This window comes from Pristiophorus japonicus, chromosome 22 (assembly GCF_044704955.1).
Source record: "Pristiophorus japonicus isolate sPriJap1 chromosome 22, sPriJap1.hap1, whole genome shotgun sequence".
NCBI lineage: Eukaryota > Metazoa > Chordata > Chondrichthyes > Pristiophoridae > Pristiophorus > Pristiophorus japonicus.
Genome location: NC_091998.1, coordinates 60,504,295 through 60,516,074, shown reverse-complemented (window position 1 = coordinate 60,516,074; position 11,780 = coordinate 60,504,295). Strand labels below are relative to the sequence as shown.

Genomic DNA, 11,780 nt, shown 5'->3' with positions numbered 1-11,780 from the left:
TCGCCTCCCCGTTGCCTTGCAGCATCATCATTTTTTTAAAGTTAAAATCACTCCTGCCTTCCCCCTACGACAGAATCAGCTCTTTGTCCTTTCCCTGTTCCGTTTACCCTGGCTCTTTATTTAATTAAAAGCTATTTATTTCTAACACCTTCCATTTGTGAAGGGATGACGGATGTGTGGACAAATGGTTTAGCCATTCACAGCCAGATCTGGCTCAAACACATAAAGCATTATGGGAACCTTCCCTCGTCTAAAAACTGCTCACTAATCCACCATCATTCTGGAGTGCAAATATAACCCCTGGCTACTATTCTCTACCGCTAATCATCTTCTTAAACCCCTCTCCCCTGTCTCCACCACACTCACCTCCAACAACAAATGAGGAGCTCATGGACTTCTTTGTATCAAAGATTGAGACCATCCGAGCACCTGCCTCTGAGAGATTCCTTCCTTCACCTAGCCCACCGGGCCTAACATCTTCAGAGGCTCCCACCTGCCTTAGACCTAAACTCACATATTTCTCTACTTTCTCTTTGATCTCCTCTCTTGACTTCTCTAAGCTCATCTTCTCCATAGACCCACTTCCTGCTCCCTTGACCCTATTCCCACTAGATTGCTAACCCCTCAACTTTCTTTTTTGGCTCCCATGTTAGTCGACATTGTTAACGATGTCCACAGGTACTGTTCCCCTCTCCTTCAAATCTGCTGTCATCACCCCTCTACTCACAAAACGAACGATTGACCCCACTGAGCTTGCTAGTTATCGCCCCATCCCCAAAGTCCCGTTCCTGTCCAAAGTTCTTAAATGTATTGGCGCCTCCCAAAACCGGGACGATCTTTCTGACAACTCCATGTTTGAATCCCTCCAATCCGACGTTTGCCCCAGCCACAATACCGAAACGGCTCTCAAGTTGGGGGAGTGTCAGGACTCTAAGGGTTAATAGCTTTCATACAGCGCTAGACAAACTGATGTTTGCTGAGGAGTTCCCCATTTCCTTGGTTGACTCCCCGTGACACATGACGCCTTTCTCATTAACTACACAGAGCAGCGCAGGAAGAGGCCATTCAGCCCAAACAGTGTTTGTCAGCAATCCCTCCCCAGGCGAGCTGTCGGACTGACACTTTGTAAGTAAGACAACGATTGTAATTCACTTCCACGACCAACATCGTTCTTTTGTAGATTTGTGACTTTATAAAGACAGATTCCAATGATTGATGCCTTCTAAAAATGTCTACTTATTGTTGACATCTGGGCTTACGGCTCAAATCTGTCGTACAGGGCATCTCTCTAGTCCAATTGAACGCGAAAGCCACGCCGACACTCCCAGTGCCAATACTGCGGGATTTCCGCACTGTCCCAGGGGCCGTACTGAGCGACAGCTGCACTGTCTGACGGACCGTACTGATGCACTGCTGCACTGTCTGAGGGCAGTTCTGAGGGAGTACTGCACTGTCGGAAGGCATGTACTGAGAGAGCGCTGCACTATCGGAGGGTCTGTGCTGAGGGAGCACTGCATTTTTGGAGGGGCAGTACTGAGGGAGCGCTGCACTGTCGGAGGGTCGGTGCTGAGGGAGCGCTGCACTGTCGGAGGGGCAGTATTGCGACAGCGATACATTGTGGGAGGGGCATTATTGAGGGAGCGCTGTACTGTTGGAGAAGCCGTCTTTCAGATGAAACCGAGGCCCCATCTGCCCTCTCAGAGGGAGGTTAAAGATCCCATGGCACTATTTGGAAGGAGGGCAAGGGAATTCTTCCCAGTGACCTGGCCAATATTTATTTCTCAACCAACATCAAGACCAGATGGTAGGGTCATTCATTCCTTGCAAAATGTTTGCCGCCTGTTGTACATTGCTAAAGTGACAACACTTCAAAAGTACTTCATAGTCTGTAAAGCACTACGTGGAAAGTGCTATATAAATACAATTGTTTCTTTGTTGTTTTTGACTTAAAGCTTTGTAACACTGCAGAAAACCTATCATCCCACAGATAATTATATTAGTCCGTAAAGACATTGTCTAATAACAGTTTTATTCGCTCGAGAGCTGTCAGGCAAGTGGTGTCGTCTCATTATCTCCTTTCTGTTTCAGACTTAGAGAGTGAAACGTTGGTGGACTATCTCGGAGCGGACAATGATCAAGAAATCTTACTTCCTCCTGTCACTTCTCCAAGGTAATATCATCGTCACTCGGACAATGTTAATATTCTTTGCAAAAGATCAGTCTCATTGAGCTATGATTGGGGACCAAGTTCAGCAGTGACCCCGTGTACAAACTCGCACCAATTCCCATTCACCCAACATCCCTGTGCTCGCTCAAATATACAGCGCTTCCCTGTTAGCCTTTGATGATTTGTCCACTTACATTTCATAGATTCATCGAATGATGCAGCACAGAAGAAAGCCATTCTGCCCATCGTGCCTGAGCTGGTTCGTTGGTAGATCTATCCAGCTAATCCCACTCCCACTGTCTTTCACCGTAGACTGCTCTGCCTGAAAGGGTGGTGGAAGCAGATTCAATAATTACTTTCCAAAGAGAGTTGGATATAAACCTAAAGTGTAAACATTTACAGGGCTATTCGGTAAGAGTGGGGGACTGAGACGCAATGGGTGGCTTTATCAATTAGCTTACACAGTCAAGATGGGACAAATGGCCTCTTCCCGAGCTGGAACATTATCTGATTTAAGTCCCTATTCAGCAACTCTTTTTCTTTCCTGCTGAAATCATGAATATTACAGAAGAACACGGAACAACTGGTCTTTGCCATCAGCATTTCATGTGGGGCCCACTTCAGTTTTGACAAACAAGCATTCAGACCATCTGTGAAAGTCATGAACCCAAAACAGCTGCCTCTCCGACACATTCAGAGCTCAGGCTGGAGGCGCTTTGCTGCTGTGCTTCAAAGTGTCTGCTGGAGCAGGGCCCCTGCTGAGCTGGTGACCAGTCATTCTATAATGCTGTATTGGAATCAACCTACAACAATATTGGTTTTGTATCTAAAATAATCCTTTAGACAATAAGGATCCAAAGTGATTCCGAGGACAATGAAAAGACGAAGTGCACCAATTAGAATGAAATAGTTTAGCCAATCAGCTGGGTTGAAGAGAAAACAGTAAATTTAGGCTAACTCTTGATTCATAATGGATAAAATGGCGTGAGTTCTAATGGTTTCTAATCCAGTACTCCTGCATTGCATGTCAGCTTAGAATATATCACAATTGGTGTGTCTTTTATTCATTATGAGTGGAAGACTTGCTTCACTAAACAGGGCCCTACGGTCCATGAACCAACATAGAATGAACCAGACCATTCCCTTCCATCCGTTCAATTGCTGGAGCCATCTGTTTGGTCAAAAAGTGTTTTCACTTACAGAAACATTGTGTGCTGAGGAAAAGGCTTGAACACAGGTGGGTAGCCAAGGGGGCCATAGCCGGTCCAGGCACTGGGCGGTCGAGGGGGTCATTCAGCCTGACTGTCTGCCTCTCTTCCACAGTTACATCTGAGCCAGGGTGTCCCTGGAGATGGAGCACGCGGCGTCCACTGGTACGCTCACGGCCTTCCGTGAGAGGTGGGCACCGTAGGAACTGGAGTACAGCATCAACCCCGGAAACCAAATTTTAATTTAACCATTTATGTTTGAAGTTTAATTTGTTTAATTTGCCGGTTTTAGTGCCCCCCTCCCTTTTAGCCCGGGGGCACTTGTATAATTTCTCTTTTTAGTGCCCTAAAAAAAAACAACAAAGGAAACAAAAGGGGCACTGGAAACAAATGTATTTTGGAGTGCAACACCCCCTCCCCCCCCCCACCCCCCATTGTCGGGGACATTTGTTTAATGTGCACAACTAAAAGAGTTGAACACAGGTGGGTGCCCAACCTTTCCTGCTAAGTACACCCCCTAAATCACAGAGCGTGGTGTATTGTGTTTTATATACATTCTTGGATTACTTTGCCTCAGTACTTACCAGGAACAGCGTGGTCATGATATTAGTGGAAAAGATCAAAACAGATATTAAGACATTTAAGATTGAAAGGAGGCGAGCTATTTGATAAACTAGTCCAACTTAGACAGGTTAAAGGCCGTGGTCTGAATGGTTTGCATCCGTGCATACTGAAATAAGCTAGGGAAGAGATGGCAGAGGTGTTATCTATCTATCTATCTATCTATCTATCTATCTATCTATCTATCTATCTATCTATCTATCTATGTATCTATCTATCTATCTATCTATATCAATTGATTTGAAAAGGAAATAGTACCAGAGAAATGGCGAACAGCTAATATTATTCCTATATTTAAAAAGAGAGTTAGAAGAAGTCTAGCGATCTACAGAGCAGTTAGCTGAACGTTAGGGGTAGGAAAATTAATGGAAACATTACTCAAGTATGTCATACAAATACATCTAGTAACTGAAAATATAATAAAGAACGTATTTCAAATGGGAAGATCGTGCTTGACCAAACTTATTAAATTCTTTGAATAACTAACAGAAGGAGTAGATAAGGTCATGCAGTAGATGTAATATACTCGCCCATCCCGAGTTGCCCTGAGAAGATGGAGATGGTGGGCCTTCCCCTTGACCCGCTGCAGTCCTTGTGCTGAAGGTCTCCCAAAATAGTTTTAGGTAGAGAACTCCAGGATACTGACCCAGCGACGATGCAGCAGTAATGATAAATGTCCAAGGTAGGATGTTGTGTGACCTGGAGGTCCTTCTGGGTGATGGAGGTCACAGGGGAGGGACGTGCCATTAACATAACCTTGGGGAGTTCCTTGTTTGTTCTGTAGATGGTGCACATTGCAGCCACTGTACGCCAGTGACGGAGGCGACGAATATAGAATCTAGTGAAGTGACCAACCATCCAGTGCTAAATATTGATATTTTTCTTCTCAGCTGTATTGTCCCAAGAGTGGGAATTCGACACTCCACGAGACATGACAGCACAGGAAGGTTTGTGTGTGCGGATTCCATGTAATTACAGTTATCCATCGCGTCTGGCAAACCAACCTCGAGTTGGAATCTGGTACAATAACGAGGAAAGGACATTCTCGTCTGTAGCCTTTCATTCCAAGGATCGCGATCCTGAGTTGCCAAGGTTCCGTGATCGGACCCGGCTGTCTGGAGACCTGAAAGATGGCGACTGTTCCCTAATTATAAATGACATCACACAGGAAGATGCAGGACCTTATTATTTCAGAATAGAATTTGCAAACAGTGATAAGTTTAGCTACTACCCCGTAACGCAGCTTCATGTTTCTGGTAAGTGCTCTGTTATAATTACTCAAAAATTCACGTTCAACAATCAACGGGAAATAACATAAACTGTAGCGATTACATAATAACACAAAACACAGATTATTGTAACGCAGTCTCTGATCACCAATAACCTGACGATACCTTCCAGTTTAGCCCGAAAGCAACCTCTAATACTCACTTTCTTATCATTGGTTAACTCTCTTGACAGTGTTCATCAATTAAAAGTCTTACATATTCTTGAGAGTGTCCATCAATATTGTCAGGTTATCGACTCCCATTTATCTCTCTCATCATATTTACGTCTTACCTATAAACAAAAGAAATAATTTGCAATTATTTAGCGCATTTCAAGATCTCAAAGTTAGACAGTGATACGCAGAGGTGCACAGAGGAAAGAGCCTCAGCCTGTTTAGCCTTTCGTAATCGTTGAAACCTCTCAGTTCTGGTATCATCCTTGTAAAATGACTTTGCCTCGCGGGACTATGATTTCTATTTGAACTAATGTTTCACGTTACATTTATCTAAAAGCAGCCTTTCTCTGCGTGTTAGATTTCACAGATAATCCCACGATATTCCCTGCTGAAATTATTGCAGGAAAGCGTGTGGACATAAGCTGCACCTTCAACACCACCTGCGATGGAACAGTACCTGTCTTAACCTGGGTCAATGCCGCTGACATACCCGGGTCAGTCTCAAACAGTGTAACTCAGCATGGCGTCACTGTGACATATACTTCTGTTCTGACCCTGATCCCATCACTCAAACACCAAGGGAAATCTCTCACCTGCAGAGTCAGTTATCCATCTGTTTCATCAGAGCAGTCCCTAGCACTAACTGTGCAATGTAAGTACGGACATTCTTTATTATACATTTCCCACAATAGTCTATATTGCGCACAGCAACATTCCACGAACAGCTGAGGACCAGATCATCTGTTTTTTTAAGGAAAAGTATTTGCCAGGACACCGAGGAGAAATCTTATTTGAATAGTGTCATGGGATATTTTATGTCCAACTGACAGGGCAGACGGGGCCTGGCATTAACATCTCGTGAAGGACAGCACCTCCAATAGTTCAGTGCTCCCTCACTACTGCCCCTCCAACAGTGCAGTTCTCCCTCACTACTGCCTTACTGACATTGTAGTGCTCCTTCAGTACTGCCCCTCCGGTAGTGAATCACTCCCTCAGTACTGCACCTCCAGCAGTGCAGCACTCCCTCAGTACTGCCACTCCGATAGCACAGCGTCCCTCATTACTGCACTCAGACAGTGCAAAATTCGCGCAGTACTGCTGTAATGCGTTGTCCGGATTAGTTGCTTTGTAATGACGGAGTTGATATCACAGCTTACACGTTCTCAATATCACTCAAAATGCTTCACAACCAATATAAGTTAAATCATCTTTATTTGTTTTTAGATGCACCACGGAATCTCTCAATTACTACTCTTGATACGATTAACGATTTAGCAATCAATCTAAAAGAAGGAATTTCGACAGAGATACTCTGCTCTGTCGAGAGCTTCCCAGCGTCTAACCTGATGTGGCGACATCTTGGTGTAACAATTAGAAGAATAAGTTCCAATAACGAGCTGTGGTTGGAGTTTGCTCACGTTACATCCAGTATCGCTGGAGACTATCGGTGTGTGGCGGAGAATGAACATGGAGGGGTGGAGCTGGGCATAACCATTGCTGTGGAATGTGAGTGTGTACATACTTTCACATCTCTCACATACAAACACAAGTATGTACGCACATGTATACTCCAATGCACATGCACACATGCTATTGTATGCACATGTGCACCTGAAGAATATCCTTATTAGGTGGGAAATTGTGTTAGGGAAATTGATGGGATGGAAGGCCGAATAATCCCCGGGGCCTAATAATCTACATCCCAAAGTACTCAAGGAAGTGGCCCCAGAGATAGTGGATGCATTGGTGATCATTTTCCAACAGTCTATCGACTCTGGATCAGTTCCTTTAGACTGGAGGGTAGCTAATGTAACACCACTTTTTAAAAAAGGAGGGAGAGAGAAAACGGGTAATTATAGATCGGTTAGCCTGACATCAGTAGTGGGGAAAATGTTGGAATCAATTATTAAGGATGAAATAGCAGCGCATTTGGAAAGCAGTGACAGGATCGGACCAAATCAGCATCGATGTATGAAAGGGAAATCATGCTTGACGAATCTTCTGGAATTTTTTGAGGATGTAACGCGCAGTGTGGACAAGGGAGAACCAGTGGATGTGGTGTATTTGGAGTTTCAAAAGGCTTTTGACAAGGTCCCGCACAAGAGATTGGTGTACAAAATCAAAGCACATGGTATTGGTGGTAATATACTGACATGGATAGGGAACTGGTTAGCAGACAGGAAGCAGAGAGTCGGGATAAATGGGTCCTTTTCAGAATGGCAGGCAGTGATTAGTGGAGTGCCGCAGGGCTCAGTGCTGGGACCCCAGCTCTTTACAATGTGTATTAACGATTTAGATGAAGGAATAGAGTGTAATATCTCCAAGTTTGCGGATGACACTAAATTGGGTGGCTGTGTGAGCTGTGAGGAGGACACTAAGAGGCTGCAGGGTGACTTAGACAGGTTTGTTGAGTGGGCAAATACATGACAGATGCAGTATAATGTGGTTAAATGTGAGGTTATCCATTTTCGGGGCAAAAACACGAAGGCAGAATATTTTCTGAATGGCGGCAAACTAGGAAAAGGGGAGGTGCAGCGAGACCTGGTTGTCATGGTTCATCAGTCACTGAAAGTGGGCACGCAGGTACAGCAGGCGGTAAAGAAGGCAAATGGTATGTTGGCCTTCATAGCTAGGGGATTTGAATATAGAAGCAGGGAGGTCTTAATGCAGCTGCACAGGGCCTTAGTGAGGCCTCACCTGGAATATTGTGTTCAGTTTTGGTCTCCTAGTCTGAGGAAGGATGTTCTTGCTATTGAGGGAATGCAGCGAAGGTTCACCAGACTGATTCCAGGGATGGCTGGGCTGTCATATGAGGAGAGACTGGATCAACTGGGCCTTTATTCACTGGAGTTTAGAAGGGTGAGAGGGGATCTCGCAGAAACATATAAGATTCTGACGGGACTGGACAGGGTCGATGTGGGATGTATGTTCCTGATGTTGGGGAAATCCAGAACCAGGGGACATAGTCGTAGGATAAGGGGTAGGCCATTTAGTACTGAGATGAGGAGAAACTTCTTCACTCAGAGAGTTGTTAACCTGTGGAATGTCCTGCCGCAGAGAGTTGTTGATGCCAGTTCATTGGATATATTCAAGAGGGAGTTAGATATGGCCCTTACGGTTAAGGGGATCAAGGGGTATGGAGAGAAAGCAAGAAAGGGGTACTGAAGGAATGATCAGCCATGCTCTTATTGAATGGCGGTGCAGGCTCGAAGGGCCGAATTGCCTACTCCTGCACCTATTTTCTATGTTTCTATGTTTACATACATGCCACACAAGGGATAACGGAATTAGGGGTTATGTGGAGCGTGCAGGGGAGTGGTCCCGAGTCCATGATTGGATCAGCCATGATCGTATTAAATGGTGGAGCAGGTTCGAGGGGTCGTATGGTCTACTCCTGCTCCTATTTCTTATGTTCTTATGTTCTTACAAACTCACACACACACACATACACACAAGCACACATACTGCTATGAGTTGTCTAACATCCCTCAGTCCTGCACTGGAGTCAATGTCTGGATTCTGGGCTTTGTTTTCAAAGACTGCAAACAAGAGACTGCAGGACCGTGAATTAGACGAGCAGCGTCCTGCAAAGACAATCGTATGATTCGCCCTCAATAATCCATCATTTCCTCACAGCCCAAACGCTGGGCACATTCCGCAGGGCAAGCAAAGATGAAGGACAGAAAGAAAGAACTTGCAATTCTTTAGAAACGATCACATCTTCATGGTCTTTCAGTGGGGTTCACAGTCACTGCGTACTGGTTGATATGTTTGCCTATTAAATAACAGTGGCAACACTTCAAAAGCAAATCATTGGCACTCAAGCGCTTGGGCTCATTCTGAGACACGAAAGGCACTTTGTTTCTTTACAATTGGAACAGCGCCACCACTGGTGTGTGTAGGAGGGATGTAATTTATAGAATCAGAGAATCGCGCATGGGGCTAGAATTTCGCCTTCATTTTCAACTGTTTTCTCGGCGGTACAGCTGTTTTTATGAAAAATCGCCCTGCGAAAGTTTCCCCTTCATTTTTTTTTAATGAGTTCCGCACACATTTTGAAATGACCGCCGTTGTGCAAACCGCCCACGTGCACGTGCAAATGAAGGCGAAATTCTAGCCCCATGCATGATTCTCTGATTCTGTGAATTACATCACCCCCTCCACACACACACACACACCAGTGGTGGCGCTGTTCCAATTGTAAAGAAACAAAGTGCCTTTCGTGTCTCAGAATGAGCCCAAGCGCTTGACTGCCAAAGATTTGCTTTTGAAGTGTTGCCACCGCCGAGAAAATCGGCAGGTCTAAATTTATCCTCGGCAGCGGAAGTCCATACACACCGCCAAGGGAACCGCCCATGAGAAGCTGCGTGAAACAGGGCGGTAGTTGAGTACACTGCAAAGAAAGGTAAGTTAAAGGTCTTTTATAATTATTTTTTAAATTCTAAAATAATGATTACGTTAAAGCAGTCTTGGGAATGTTTTATAACTTTTATTTTTTGTTTATGTGAAAAAATATTTTTTGAGTTTCTCCCCCTTCCCCCCCACTTTCCCTAGGCCCAACTGTAACCCCGGACTAAATTTTAAATACCATTTTCTCATCGGGTGATATGTTTTACCTTCATTATAGAAAGTTTCACCAGCGTTAGTTGCAGAATGTTAGCGGTGTTTCTGGGCGGCAATCCGTCGGTGAAGGACTTTAGTGAATGTGTAGCCCATAGAAATTTACAGAAGGGAAGGAGGCCATTTCGGCACATTGTGTCCGCGCCGCTGACCAAGATCTATACAGCCTAATCACAAATTCCAGCTCTTGGTCCATAGCCCTTTGGTTACGGCACTTTAATTCCACATCCAAGTAATTTTTTTTAATGTGATGAGGATTTCTATCTCTACCAACCTTTCAGACAGTGAGTTCCAAACACCCACCACCCTCTGGGTGAAGATATTTCCCCTAAAATCTCCTCGAAATCTCCCAGCAATTACTTGAAATCTATTCCAACTGAATGTTGACCCTTCTGCCAATGGAAACAGGTCCTTCCTAACTACTCCATCCAGACCCCTCATGATGTTATACACCTCAATTATGTCTCCCCTCAGCCTCCTCAGTTCCAAGAAAACAGACCCAGCATCTCCAATCATTCCTCATAGACAAAATTCTACAGTCCAGGCAACATTTTTGTAAATCTGCTCTGCACCCTTTCCAATGCAATCACATATTTCCTGTAACGTGGTGACGAGAACTGCATGCAGTACTCTATCTGTGGCACAAACACTGTTAGTACAGTTCAAGCATAACATCCTTGCTTTTGTATTCCATGCCTCGATTAATAAAGGCAAGTATTACATATGCCTTCTTAACCACCTGGCCTGCCAACTTCAGTGATCTGTGCACATGCACTCCAAGGACCCTTTGTTCCTCTGCACTTTTCAGTGTCGTACAATTTAATGTTCATTCCCTTGCCTTTTTATACCTCGCCAAATGCATTACCTCACACTTATCCAGATTGAATTCCATTTGCCACTGTTCTGCCCACCTGACCAGTACATTGATATCTTCCTGGAGGCCGCAGCTTTCTTCTTCATTTTCAGCCACACAGCTTATTTTAGTTTAATCTGCAAATGTTTTAATCATATCCCCAACATTCAAGTCCAAGTCATTGACCACAAAAAGCAAAGACCCAGTACTGAGCCCTGCGGAACCCCTAATTATAGTGTGACATTGGGCATAGGCAGTGGCCATTATAAATGTTGACATAGGATAGCCTGATGGGGAAATGCATGCAGACATATGATATGTAGAGCTGAAGCACCGACTATTTTTGTGAAGTGTGCTCACAATGAAATCTTTATTTATTGTTAGATGCACCACGGAATCTCTCAATTACTTCTCTAAATATGATTGAAGATTCAACAATCAATATGAAAGAAGGGAATTTTACAGTGATATTCTGCTCTGTCGAGAGCTTCCCAGCTTCGAACCTGACATGGCGACATCTTGGTGTTGCAATGAACAGAACAAATTCCAACAACGAGCTGTGGATGGTGTTTCCTCACATTACATCCAGGGTTGCTGGAGACTATCAGTGTGTGGCGGAGAATGAACATGGAGTGATGGAGAGGACCACAACCATCACTGTGGAACGTAAGCATATGGATACTTGCACATCCCTCACACTCTCATGCACACATACATACACACTCACTCACACACACATGCACAAATGTAAATACACACACACACTTACATATTCACACAAATACAAACAAAGACGCACAAATGCACATGCATGCACACACGTGGGTACACAGATGCGCACAAAGACACACAAGCACATGCACAGTC

At 44.5% G+C, this 11,780-nt stretch overlaps 1 protein-coding gene across 1 annotated transcript in view; it reads left to right on the top strand.

Annotated features, from left to right (window-relative positions):
• The first annotated feature begins 2,130 nt into the window (after positions 1-2,130).
• Positions 2,131-11,780, top strand: part of LOC139235075 (myelin-associated glycoprotein-like) — a 28,622-nt gene continuing 18,972 nt past the window's right edge. Inside the window, exons 1-4 of the mRNA XM_070866210.1 lie at positions 2,131-2,170; positions 4,887-5,252; positions 5,799-6,092; positions 11,298-11,579. Of these exons, the coding sequence (XP_070722311.1) occupies positions 2,131-2,170; positions 4,887-5,252; positions 5,799-6,092; positions 11,298-11,579 (982 nt within the window). The remainder of the gene's footprint in view (positions 2,171-4,886; positions 5,253-5,798; positions 6,093-11,297; positions 11,580-11,780) is intronic.